The sequence below is a fragment of the Taudactylus pleione genome, unplaced genomic scaffold (assembly GCF_031769625.1).
Source record: "Taudactylus pleione unplaced genomic scaffold, aTauple2 ptg000256l, whole genome shotgun sequence".
In the NCBI taxonomy this organism is placed as follows: Eukaryota; Metazoa; Chordata; class Amphibia; order Anura; family Myobatrachidae; genus Taudactylus; species Taudactylus pleione.
Window position 1 is genome coordinate 14,623,807 of NW_028284658.1, and position 14,287 is coordinate 14,638,093.

The following is a 14,287-nucleotide window of genomic DNA, read 5'->3' on the forward strand; positions in this document are numbered from 1 at the left end:
TGGGGAATATTTGGAGCTTGCCTACCACTTTTTAGATTTACCATCAATCCAGTGTCCTGTCCATCTTTGGTCCAAAGTGAACCTGGTATTTGAGATAACATCTACTCTACCTGAGATGGATTCTTATCTGAAACAGTAGAGTGAAACATTAACCTTTGGGGAGTGTCCAATATATCCCTTACCTCGTGCGCAACTCTCTCTGGGACATCTAAAAATATACCATCAGGGGTACAATAAATAACACATCCCATTTTACATAACAAATCCCTTCCCAGTAGGTTAGTAGGGGCCGCTGCTGCCAGGAGAAAGGAATGCCTGATATGCAATGGACCGATAGTAACCTCTGCAGATTTGGTTAAAGGATAATGTTGCACTTTACCCGTTACACCCATTGCTGGTACTGTTTTGCTGGTCACCTGTAAATTAGATGGAGATTTTATCACTGATCTGGTCGCCCCTGTGTCTACAACAAAATAATGTTTAGTACCAGCTACATCAACTGTCATTACAGGTTCTTCTCTAATATCCCCAGTTAACCTGACTGGCTGTAGACTATAGGTATGACCTCACCCCTAGAGGTGACTATCTTCTTCCAGTAAAGCATTCACTGCTGCGACATGAGCAGGTGATGGCTGTAATTGTCCTGACTATTGAGGGTGCCCTTTCTGTGGGTATGTCGGTGTTCCCTGGTTTGGCGTTTCCCACTTTCTAGCCTTACAGAACTTACTTATGTGGCCCTCCTTGTTACATCTATAACACCTTCGTGGTTGACGTGTTGTGAAAGGTTGTTGTATGGGTTGGGGAAGGAGGAAAGATTGTGGTTGTGTATAGGGATAAGGGTTTGGAGGTTGTATGGGATGAGTGTATTGTGACTGAGTGTGATAAGAGTGCTGCAGTGTTATTTGCATTCTTTCCAGAGCTTGAATACTAACAGCCATTAGTTTCTCGCTCTGCATTTCTCTTCCTAAAGATGTTTTTGTCATGTTCAATTGCAGATTCCCTGAGTGTGTCTACTGTAACTCCTCTCCAACCAGGAAGTAAGGTATGAACTCTGGCTTTTAGAGAATCTTTAAGAGCATCCATAAGCACCGTTATGGTCATTTCCCTGTGAGGAGTGTTGTCCTTTATATCCTCTATGCCTGTGTATTGGGTAATGGTCTGCAGCGCTCTGGTGAAATAATCTGCTGCAGACTCACTCTCTTTCTGCTTGATCGTGAAGATTTTACTCCAGTTAATTAATGGAAAAAATACAGCCAATTGGGTGACAATGTGGGTTATATTGTCCTGATTACCTTCATCAGTTATGGGACTATCTCCATCCAATACACAGGCCGTGATAAACTTTTTCACGTCAGTATTGTGTGGAAGACAAGCCCATAATACCACTCGCCAATCTTTATTGGTTGGCTCATGAGCATTACCTAAATCCTTTACAAATCTCTTTGCTAGTTCTTTCCTAGGGTCGGGGAAATCTGTCATGGAACGTAGTTCTGCTCTTGTCCATGGACAATGCATCGCTACATTCCTTGTGGACACTACACCATGTGCGTCCGGATTCCCATTGGAAATAGTTATTTTCCGGACCAGATGGATGCCTGCCACACTGCTACCTTTGGCCTTCCTACCTGTTTGAGGGTTCAGCCTATTGCTACTACATATGGTATTAGCAATCTCTGCTACTGTTACAGCGGGTGTTAATACTTCCTGCATTGGTGGGGCTACCTCCATTTCTGGTACTAGCGGAGCAGCTACCTGTGCTTGCTGTGGTGGTACATTTAACATTTGTGCAACATGGGAAAGAGCAGACATCACAACAGGTTCATCATCTGCATCATAAACATGTTCCTTATAGTTACTTAGGAGAGAGTACAAGTTACTTGTTACATTTTTATGATTTTTTAGATCGACTGTACCTTCACCCCCATCTGCATAGGGCGGTGGTGGTGTGTGTGTGCTACTAACATTACCTTCTGCAACGCTACCTTGCTGTACGTGCGCGCTAATTTGCGGCACACACACAATGCTATTTGCGTGCGCACTCCCTTGCATCGTGCACGTAATGCTAGTTTGCATCGCGTGCACAGCACTAAGCAACATGTTCCCCTCGTGCTGCCACAACTTCAAGCAATCATTAAACTTTACCCTTTTCTTCAGACTTCACTAAACATATACTGTCTCTGACATTGTTCAGAACCTCCGAATCAAAGCTACCAATCTTAGGAAAAGGTGTTCTACATTTCTTGGTCATTTTGACCCATATGTCGCAGTACGCTGTAGCGTACGCACCATACTTTTTAAACATAACATACCTGGCCGATCCTAGCGGCCCTTCCAACTGCAGCACATCATCAACCATTACTAGAGATTGCTTCACAACCATCTGGGAAAACGCTTAGCAATTTCTAGAGAATTTCGATTGGTGAACGATTTTCAAAGAGCTACGTTCATGCACTCCCTAGCGTTATACACAGCAGACCCGCCTGGTGTTACAGTCAGCTTGCACGAGGAGCAGACTAACCACCTATTGTAAATTATTCTACTTGCGGCCATATTAAACCAAGTTTCAGCCGCTCACTCCTTCCAGCTATACCCCACTTCACCGCTATGTTATGATCCGTGTGTAAACACGAGGAGTAAAGTAACCGCCAAGCGAAATATTTTACTTGTGGTGAATTTAACTCCAAGCTTCACCACTAGCTTCCTACTTTGAGTTTACTCCCACTGGTAGCATCTAGAAGTTCCAATAACTCCTAACCTTGTCAGCAGTTTCACTCCCACGACAACCCACTTCACAATCACGATTTATATAACCATGCGGTTCGATCGCATTGCCCAAAGAACCTAACTGATCAATGGACTTTGCGATTAATGGGTGCCGGACCAAGAAACCCCTTAGATTCTCGAAAACCTAACCACAATGTACCTGCTTTGTACACTGGCCCAGTACTTTGTACGGCCCCTTCAAGCACCTGCATCTCACTGAGATTTAACAAACAGTAACCTCCACTATTTAGGCTTTACAATCACGTTTCAATTACACACCTTTTCTGCGCAAAAAAAATAAAAACCTTTTTCCCTTAATATGGCAGTATAATTCTGAGTTTTTAACAAGCAATCACGCTATACATACACTAACCGTTTGAACACGTGGCAGCAATACAGGAAATATGCGTACGCTATTATGCGACTTCCCCTTTTAACACTAACCTTTATCAACGAAGGAAAACAAATTTTTCCCTTCCTTGTCCCTGGATTCTAATCAGCACTCCTTGAACTCACACAATAAAGGATAACGGTCTCTCAGCATCAAGTGGTAGCAGGTTTTCTAAGGCAATGCGCTTTCCTGCGTATGGCGCCTCCACTCTTTGCTGAGATCGATAACCGTGTGTTACCGTGTAAATTGGCAGCGTGATCTCACTCTACGAGCCCCCAACTATGAATACCTAATGATCTATACACCCTAAATGTCGCTATTTAGTGTTGTAATTCGCACAAGAAATAATTGCTTTCCAGACTTTGATTGTGGTTCCAAAGCACAAAAAGATATTATTCACCAAAAAGCATATAGTTACACGCTGTGATCTAAATACAATTAGCGCAAAGAAATTATACAATCACAAGGTACAGTCGATACATATGCATGCGCTCTGGATCCAGATTTCCTGGCATCAACTATGAAACCTCCGCCAACAGAAAATAAAGATGACTAACTACCAGACCCAGGGTGCTTGCTTATGTACCCTTGCAGAGATAGGCAATACAATAGAATGAGTTGGCATGATCCCATTGGTTCTTGTTACGATGCAGTTCATAGGTCAGTTTGTATTGATAGTTCAGCCTTCCAACAGCTCTTTGTGTGCATTTCCCCGCCGAAGAACAAGTCTAAACTGGCTAATAAACATTACATTACAGAGTACATTTCAATGCCTATCTCTCTATGATCCATAATTCGCAGGCGCATGTTGCAATCTCCTTGCCGATGGAACCGGAAGTCTGCAAATAAACAGCGGTTTAGAATAGTACCAACACGGTCAGCTTATCATGTACTAAACCTTAGATCTTAAATACAGCCACTTAATAACATAATTAATAATGAATATAACCTTGAATATTAACTTTAATGCTAGGGAACCTTTCTATGTAAGTGTAGGGATATTAAGAAAAGACGCTAGTATGTGTTGTGCATCTGCGTGTTTGTGGAGGACACCATGGTACATGCTTTGCAGGATTGTTCATATTATATACTTTAGTAAATGTATGTATTTATATAATAAGGACTTTTATCAGTGTTCTATTGCGTGGGAAATGCACAACGCTAAATAATAACATTGCCGTATGTACTGATATTGTGTGAGATTGGCTAAAATGGCGTTGAGCGGCCATTCGCAAAATGGCATTGTGCAGATTTTGATTTTAACAGATTTTGTCTCAGCCAATCATCTGGCTTCGACAATAGTTTTTTCTTTAAACTGTATGTAGTTCACATTTGCTCTAAATTGCAGCATAACACTAAATAGTACTTTTTTGGCTCTTGATTTAATTTGTTTCACTTTTTTATGTTTGTATTCTGTACATTTGTTTTAGTTTGCTGAATTATCTTTTTGGTACCGCACAGCTGTACTCTTGATGTTGTTGTTTGTGACATTTTAGCCAGTAGTATTTTAAGGTTACAATTATTTCATATTTCAGTTATTTGTACTTGTGCTTGATAGTGCAAGAACTTCAAGAACAGAATGTATTCATTGAAGCAAATGTGCAAGAACTTAGTGAGGTTGCCGAAGAGGAGAGTCCTTGCTGCAGCAGAGGACTTTCTACACAGTCTAAAGTTACCGCAATGCCGAAGATGTGCCCATGGCTGAAGATGTGCCAGAGGCCACAGAGACCACTAAGGCCGAAGATATCACAGAGACTGAAGAACAGGCTACAAGCTGTGAAATCCTACAGAATGTTTCTGATGATGTAAACTGGAAAGACCCAGCACTGTGGCCAGATATAGTGAAGGAAAAAGACAGAGAAATCATGGCACTCAGTGGCTTAAGTAATGAAGTGGAATTAAAGGAAATTATTGAAAATTTGCCTAAAGATTGTGACGACGTTCTTTTTCTATTTTCCTAGTATATTCAAAATCACCTAATAGGCGTGAGACGCTTATAAGAGACTGGCTTAGATGGAGCAATGTAAAACAATCATTATATTGCATCACTTGCTTTGCATTTACTTTGGACCATGGCAAGTTTTCTAGTCTTCTCTGCAGGAAAGAAGGATTTGACCCATCAAAGATCAGCTGGCGTAAACTATACAGCAGGCTGCCGAAACATGAAAAGAGCATGCAGCACAAACATTATTTGATCTTTAGAACACTGCAGATGTCTCTTAGAGGGCATGGGGTGGACTGTAGCATTCAAAGAAATCTGGACATGGAAACTAAAATGTTTGCTTCTCTACTGCAAAGTCTACTGGATGTGACTTTGTTTTTGGCATCAAGGAATATGGCATTCCGAGGAAGTTCTCAACGGATTGGAGACCTAAACAATGGGAATTTTCTTGGTACACTGGAACTGATATCCCATTACGATCCACTTCTGCGTGAGCACTTACAAACTGTGAAGGACAGCCAGCAAAAGGCAAAAAAAAATGCATGCGCATTATTTATCCTGGGTCACACAAAACAATTTTATTAATCTATGTGGAAAACATGTTCTGGACACCATATTAAGAGAAAGGGGAAACTCCATCTGTTTTTCAGTGATGCCACACCAGATGTTTCACATACTGAACAGAATGTTATTATTATCCATTATGTTGTTAAAGATTCATTGACAGAAGGCTGGGCCATTCAAGAGAGGTTCATTGAATTTTTTGACTTTTACAACAAAACAGGAGAAGAGATAGCTGAAATGTTATTATCACGACTAAATGAACATGACATCAATGCTAACGACTGCAGAGGCCAAGGGTATGATAATGGAGCAAATATGTCTGGAAAAATCAAAGGAGTACGTGCCCGTATAGAGGAGAAGTATCCTGCAGCTATATTTTGCCCTTGTGCTGCCCATTCCTTAAATCTTGTTGGTGTACATGCAGCATCCTGCTGTCCAGATGTGTTTACATTTTTTGGCTGTTTAAATCGCTTATAAGTCCTATTTAGTTCAAGCCCTGAAAGATGGCATATTTTGAAAGAACAAATTGGAGGTTCCTTGCATGGCTTAAGCGACACAAGATGGAGCGCCAGAATTGAAACAGTTCGGCCATAACTCAAAAGCGTCCAGGTGTTATTGAAGCATTAAAGAAAATTATTTCATCTAGAAAACTTTCTAGTGAGGCAGAAAGTCTAGGAGATTACTTCTTGTCTTTCAAATCCATACTGCTTTCCACATTCTGGATTAAGATCCTGCAAAGTTTTGAAGAAAGGAATAAAATTCTTCAATCAAGATCAATTTCCATGGATATAGGAGCAGCCAACATTAAGGCTCTTTTGGCAGAAATGCAGTCACTTAGGGATAAGTGGCCTGTTTTGCTTTCAGAGGCAAAACTTGTTGCTGACAATATGCAAATTACAAAGGAGCTGAACCCACGTCATCGTAGGATTCCGAGAAGACGCAGTGGGGAATCTGTGTCATTAACAAAATGCTGAAACAGCTTTCAAGGTGAATGTGTTTCTTGCAGCACTGGATTCCATAATTTGTGAACTGAATCAGCGTTTTGAATCAATGCAAACTATTTGCAATTTGTTTTCTCCAATTTTAAAATTAACAATTATGAATGATGATGAATTGGTGACATCTGCTGAAATTCTAGTTTCCAAATATCCAAAAGATCTTACACCAGATTTAGTAGGTGAACTGCAACATCTTCAAAAAGCACATGCTACATTTAAGAGCCATTCAACACCACTGGACTTGCTTAATGCTATATACAGTGTAGAGCTTCAAGGAATATTTAGAGAACTTTGCATTGCTATCAGAATTTTCACCAGCCTTCCACTTTCTGTGGCAGAAGGCGAGAGCATTTAGCAAACTTTCCTTGATTAAGAATTATCTCCGCTCAACAATGAGTGAACGTTTGAATAGCCTTGCACAAACTTGCACAACTGGATTTTAAAGACCTAATAAAGGAATTTGTATCTAGTAAAGTGAGATGGTCAACTCGCCGTTCTTAGAAGACTCGTGAAAAGCACTAAAGCATTTTTTTTGTATTTACAAAAAGCATATATTATTTATTTTGATTCTATTTACTTTTTTAAAAGTTAGGCTAGGTTAAGTTATTACTTAGGTTGGATGTTTTTGGCCAAACTATTAAACTAAAGGACTCTTATTTACTTCATAACATCAGCATCCTGCTGTTAGGATCTGATACTTGTTTGGCCAAACTTTTTTTTTCATGGTTAGTTACCATGAACAGTTTATTTAAAGGGTTAATTTAATGAGGGTGGTTAGGGTCATGCCTAAAGAGTCTACCTTGACGTGGTGGCAGGCCAAATAATTTTTGGCAAGAATATTTGACGGGGGGGGGGGCCGGATCCCTGCCTATTCTGTCAGTCCCAGGCCCCACAATTTCTTATGGCAGCCCTGCCGGCTGAAGATTGTTTAATATGGGCCCCTGTGCATTGTTTTTCCCAGGGGCCTGCACTTCTGTTAAGACAGCCCTGGCCTTGAGCACCGAGTTTGGGAACCCCTGACTCATCCGGTTCCGCAGCCTCCTTAAAAATAGAACACGGAACAAGAGACTTGAAAAAAAATAAAAATTCCGCTAGTTATAAACGGAATTGGCAACTACTATGAGTCTGTCGCATCAGGGAGATATCACAGAAGACACGCCCGGCTGCCGCCGGACACCAAGTCAGGCTGGAGGTCACCAGTAGAGTTGCAGCGTGACATATAAGGCAATATGACAGAGACCCCAGGAGGTGCTGGGATTTGTGGTTCTACCATAGGTAAAGTGGACACACGCGCAGAGCCCCTCCCGCCATGTGGAACGGTGGCTCGCGCCTAGTGGTTGATGCAGCCGGTCGGGGGGCGGGCCTTTTACTGACGTCACCTGCCGAGCTACTGCTCTCTGTGTGTGTGTGCAGCTCAGCTACTACCGCAAAGCCACCCTCAGCCACGCAGAGCACAGGGACAGTTACCGGAGATGGACAGCACGAAGCGCGGGCGGCACGACAGCCCCCCAGCGCGGGCGGACCCCTACCTCACTCCTGTGAAACGGGCGAAGACCTGGACCGGGTCACGGAAGGGGGATCACAGAGACTGGGATGTGGAGGACGTGTGTGTGTTTCTAGAGAGCCGCGGGCTCGGCCAGTTTCAGGAGATCTTTAGAGGTAATACCGGGCAACATGTGTGTAACATGTGCATGAGAGATAACTTATAGGGGATGCAATGCATGCTCTGCACAGTACATGTGATGTGCAAGGTGAGACATGTCAGTGTGGGACATAGAGCAGCGCTGTGTGCAGTTTCTGCATAATTTTATGTTTGCCGAATACTGCTGATTAGTGCTGTAGATCACAGTCCTCATTATTGTCGATGGAGTCTATGATCTGAGCCCCATGTGCCAGATTCCGAAAAAAAGTGAAGCTTTTTGGAGTTTGGCCCCATTGGTTTACGCCATCCTCAGATGACGTAAACTACTTTATACCTATGGAGGCATATTTGTTATCCCTCTTCCGCAGCCTACATCTGGCTCCGGAAATTGTCACTGTGCGCATACACGCTGTCAGATTCTCAGGAGAAGTCTTTCGAATGTAGCTGGGATGTAACTCGCGGGAACAGTGGTTTGAACAACCGTTGTTTCTGTGAGTAATATTTAGTAAATGGGGGCAGATTCAATAATCCGTGGGATTTATTGTATTGTTTTAGATCCTGTGATAAGTGCTTGGAGCTATTCAATTATTTCCCCCGGCTAACGCTTGGTAATACCACTTTCAGACGAATTATACCCCTTTCAGAGAGGGCATGTTGATGGAACTTTGGGCTATGTAGAGTCATGCATACATGTAAATACACCTGTTACTGTATATATCATTTGCACCAGCGATAGGGCTGGTGCAAGTGTATTCTAAAGGTGGGTACACACCTGAAAGATATATCTGCAGATATATTTTTGGATGATGGCCGTTCATACACACTGAACGGCCATCATCTCATCTGTCCAGCAGCCGCAGGTCTCGCTGGCAGGTAGGCGGGTTAAGGACAGGGCCGCTTCCTCCCCACGGCTGCCGCTGTGTGTGTACGCAATTGCCGATGGACTGACATCTGTCTTATCGGCTGTGCAGCACAACTAATGCGATATGTCTGTGACCGACGTGGTTCACAGACATATCGTCTGTACACACTGGGCGACGGCCAGCAGATATATAGGCCAGTGTGTACCCAGCATAATAACGACGGCTGGGTTATTCCGCATCAAATCAACATCATATCCGAATTATCCCTCTAATTTAAATGAAATTCAATTGGTATAATCCTGCCATGGGTGTAAAGAAAACCACCATATCTCAATTGATCGGCCAATATATCGGGTGCCCATCGGCCAGTGTGTACAGACAATATGTCTGTGACCGACGTCATTTAAACCTATCGCGTCGGCTCTGCTGCACAGACGATGCCCAATATATCTGCAGATATATTGGGAATCGTGCTGTATGTATGGCCCACCACACAATTGGTTTGCCGTTCAGTGTGGGCTAGGTTATGCAAAGCAACTCCTTGCGTCCTCGTAGAGATGCCATGGAGCTGTGGGAGGGAGTGGTCTGAGAACCAGGGACTTCCTTTCAATAAATGGCCAGGTCCCCCGTGTCGTGCTTTCGACAGTCCTTGGATGTGCTCATCCTAAATAAGCCTCAGAGGTTTTGTGGCTTCCTCCAACACTGCCTGCAGGCACTGGCAGCGGAGAACGGTAGCATTATGTGGTCAGAGCATGGTTGATATATTCTTTCAGAGAAGTGTTTTGAGTTATGTAATTAGGGGGTCTATTTACTAAGCAGTGTTAGGAGACAAAGTGATAAGGTGCCAGCCAATCAGCTCCCAACTAAGATCTCACAGGCTGTGTTTGAAAAATTACAGTTGGGAGCTGATTAGCTAGCACCTTATAACTTTCTTATCACTTTTCACTCTGTCTCCTAACACTGCTTAGTAAATAGACCCCTATAACTGTTTACACAGGGTGGGTGTTCCCTGGCACCTGCAGTACATAAGACTTAAGGGGTCAATCCTATTATTAGTAAGTCGGCTTGTGGAGCAGGTAAGTGTGGCTATATGCAGCTCTTACAGTACATGCTGATTTTTGTTTGTAGCATTGTAGGGCTGCATGCAGAAATCTGTGAATCGGGTCCCACGGGAAGTGCCTGTGCAGAGGCAACTCACGCCCTCACATCTAATAAGATGGACTCCCTAAGTTTGTGATTGATGTTTATATACTGTATTGAGCATGCAGGTTTACGTATGTAATAAATGTTTTTTGACTGATAATGTTCCAATTTACATGTTTTAAGCAGGTTTCTTGATTTTACATAAATACATACAAGAATATTTTCTTTCTTTGTGTTAGAAAACAAAATAAAAGGAATAATTCTGCAAGATCTCACTGAAGAGCACTTGAGAGAACTGAACATTGGGTAAAGAAACATTTTTTTTTTTTTTAATGTAACTTCCTTTGTAGTCCTCTGAATAGATTTTTTTTACCTTTTTTTTTTATTTTTAGTGCAGGCGGTATCAAAAACAAATCAACATAAATTAACAGTTGACTGAAAATATTGCATCCCCCCCCTCCCATCTAGATATCAGTTTGTGTTTTTAAATTGAGTGATATTTATTGAAAGGATTTTCATGTCATGCAGAAAAGTAGCAAACAAACATAACAAAAACAGATCAAAATATTAGTTGAACAGTGTAATATCCTAGCACTCAGTAAATAAATACAAAATTGAGACATTACAGCAAATCAAATGCAAATAAATAATACATTAAACCTAGTCCATAAGGGGCAAAAAATTTCAAAATTTAAACAAAGGGCTCAATCTGATTAGCCGAGAAGAGTGCGGGTTGCCATTGTCATGGCATTAAAATGCCGGCAACAGCATCACATCTCACGGCCCTTTCCGAACCTGAATTCGCACAATTGTACTCGGACCCCTATGGGTCTGCAAGCACATTTGCGTGAGTTCGGACTGCCGTAAAGTGCAGAGATCATTGTGGCTAATTGGATTGACCCCATATTGTGAATGAGATTTCTGGCAATCGAACAAAAGAGCACGTGTCTACTGTACACAAGGGGTTGTGCAACGTATTGGGATATTAAGGTCCTGATGATGCAGCAGTCACAACACAAAACATGCCTATTCAACAGTATACTCAGACAATGAAGTGGGATATAGGTACCCAGTGCAGAGGACACCTCACAAATAGGGTCACTGTCTAGGGATGACAGATGGGGAGTGTGCGTTGCTCAACAAATGCATGCTGCCTCTCTTGCCAACTGATTACTTCCTCCCACTCCCGTCTCCAAGATTTTGCCCGTGCTGCTCCCTACCTTTTGGAACTCTCTCCCTATCAGACTCTCCACCTCACTACAAATCTTCAAACGGGCTCTCAAGACCCACTACTTCATCAAGGCCTTCCAGCTATCATTCTAACCCACATAATGCTCTTTCCTTCCTATCTTCCCCTTATGTGTCATGCCTGTCTGTCTGCCTCTCCCCTTTAGAATGTAATGGTGCATACACACGGTCAGATGAACGATTTTACCAACAATTTGAATGATTTTAGACTGTATTAAAGTTAATGGAATCGTCCAAATCTGACTGCAAACACATCAGATGTCAGATATCGTTATCTGACAAGCGAGAACACGCATCGTTCATTGTTGCAGGCTCACATGTCATATTTTCTCTCAGATATGAACAATTGAACAATTGTAAAAATCGTTATCGTTCAGACCTGACAGAAAATCTGTCAGTGTGTATGCACCATTAGCTCTCACGAGCAGGGACCTCTGTGCTTCTCCCTACACTTCTACTCCTTACTCCTCATAAGGGCACCTAACACATGACTGCCAACTCCCTGCTGCTTATTGTGAGTGTTTTAATCGCTATTGCAGCAATGTATATAAACCATGTCCTTCACTGTAATGTACTGTAAGTTACTTGTTTCTTGTTCACTTATTAGTTTTATGTACTATGTAAGGCGCTGCGAAACACATGTGGCGCCATATAAATAAAGGATAATAATAATTATACTGAGCGGTCACAGTAGTATATTGAGACTGTAACCACTTGTGCCTGATACAGTCAAATTTCAGTTCTGCATTCCTGGCCAGGTACATGTAACAATTCACTAAAGTCCATCAGTTTGTGTTTATTACAGGTCTTGAATAAGGCAAAAATAATTTGTGGGCAGAGTGATGTATGGTAGTGTAAAATGTTGCCAGCTGATGATCAGCCCATGTTTTCATAGTGCTCTAACTTTAGTAAGTGTTGGAATGGTAAACAAATTGACAGGTTTGAAGACAGGAGGTCAGTGTGTTGGGTTGCATGGTGGTACCTGCCTGGACCATGCTTAAATAGTTATCTGCTGTTATGTCAGGACAATACACATGCTCTGCAGTGTGTTAGCATGATTCTACATAAACCTGTTCTCCCTGAGCAGGTCATAACCATCTGTCTTCATGACACCATGTCATTTTATATCTGATTTGTATAGGCCAGGGGGCGTTTGGGCAGTAATGCAAAGTTTCTCTAATTCCTGTTAAATTAAATAATATAAACCTAAGTAGCATTGTCACTTGCTTAGCCAGTGAATAACATTCTGTGGAATGTTATGTATCAATAAGGAAATAACATATTATTGAAAGTTGTGAAATAGAACAAAATATAGAAACTAGTACCAGTAAGAAAAAAAACTTTGTTGTGAATATAAAACTTTTGACTTCTATTATAAATGTAAAGCTGTCTGTCTCCATATGTTGTATATTTTGGCACCTTTCTGCCAATGAAAGGTTGTAATATTTCTGTTAGATCGAGCAGTACATCATGGGTATGAAATGGTTATGCTGTATACATGCTAACTCTACTATACAATTGTATCAGTAACCTGGCTTCACAGGCTTCCGTAGCATGCGGCTCCCTATAGCAATCCTATAGAGATCAGTAATTAGACATGTTGGTAAATGCAGTTATAGAATGACCACTGTGGACCTGCTGCTTACATCTAGTACTGAACGTTCCTTCTTAAAGGCGGTTCTGTGATGGAAGAACTGCATTTCTCTTTCAACTCTAAAGCTGGGTAACCACCTGGCCAACGACCTACAGTATCTAAAGATTGGTAAGCCAATATGTGTGGCCAGCAGAATAATTTGAATATGCTCACCCACTTGTGACGTCATATTAAATTTTTCCTGCAGACGACATATCGAGCTGTCGACTATACAGACAGCCAGATTAAACAATATATCTGCTAGCTATATCGTCAGTGGCTGTACTGAAGGGCCAATCAGATAGGTCTGTGAACTACGGCGTTCACAGACCTATAGGGTATACAGACCTGCCGATCATGGAACAACATATCGTTCGGCGCTAGATCAAACTATATATCGTTCAAGTGTGTACCCAGCATTACTCTACTGAGAAGCAGTTCATGATTACACGTTGACTGTACATGTGCTTGGATCTCAAGTTATTTTCTTGCAGGACATTTCCAAATTTGCAAATTAAGGCAAGTGGCTGTCCTACCTGTTTCACAGGCATATCTTGCAAATCTGAATTGTCCTAACTGACTGGGTCATTAATTATACAGGATTTATTTTATCTTGCTCTCTTAGGCCAGGTACACACTAGAATATCTTCAAGATTTGTCATATTGGAACAACAAATACTGAAGATCGTTTAGTATGTATCACAATTGCTCGCTCACGCGGATCACATACAAGATCTTCTGGTTGGCTGTGCTGAACGGCCTATCGGACAATATCATATGCAGAGCTGTGCAGTTTAATGAATGACGGAACTAGGTATTGTACTGTCGTTCATTAAATCGCATAGTGTGTATGGGCAATCTTTTAATTTGTCCAGACAAGCCTGTGGTTTAGATGTGTAATTGTCCTAAGTTCTGTTCTCTTTCCCATACTCCTAATAAAGGTGGCACTGCCAAGCAGTGTTGTATTCTATGTAAAAAAAAAAAAAAAAAATGTTTATCCATAAAGCCTTTTCTTTAACACATGGTTACTTTTATGCTCAAATATCATTAGAGGGACACTTAAAATATTTCTTGTAAGTCTTTTGAATGAAACTATTCTA

At 41.7% G+C, this 14,287-nt stretch overlaps 1 protein-coding gene and 1 pseudogene across 2 annotated transcripts in view; both read left to right on the forward strand.

The window, feature by feature from the left end:
* Window positions 1-7,013, forward strand: part of LOC148514965 (uncharacterized) — a 33,554-nt pseudogene extending 26,541 nt beyond the window's left edge.
* Window positions 7,014-8,046: 1,033 nt separating this feature from the next.
* Window positions 8,047-14,287, forward strand: part of SAMHD1 (SAM and HD domain containing deoxynucleoside triphosphate triphosphohydrolase 1) — a 100,151-nt gene continuing 93,910 nt past the window's right edge. For both annotated transcript variants that reach the window (XM_088480671.1, XM_088480672.1), the window contains exons 1-2: window positions 8,047-8,317; window positions 10,546-10,612. In XM_088480671.1, the coding sequence (XP_088336797.1) occupies window positions 8,131-8,317; window positions 10,546-10,612 (254 nt within the window). In that variant the 5' untranslated portion in view covers window positions 8,047-8,130. The remainder of the gene's footprint in view (window positions 8,318-10,545; window positions 10,613-14,287) is intronic.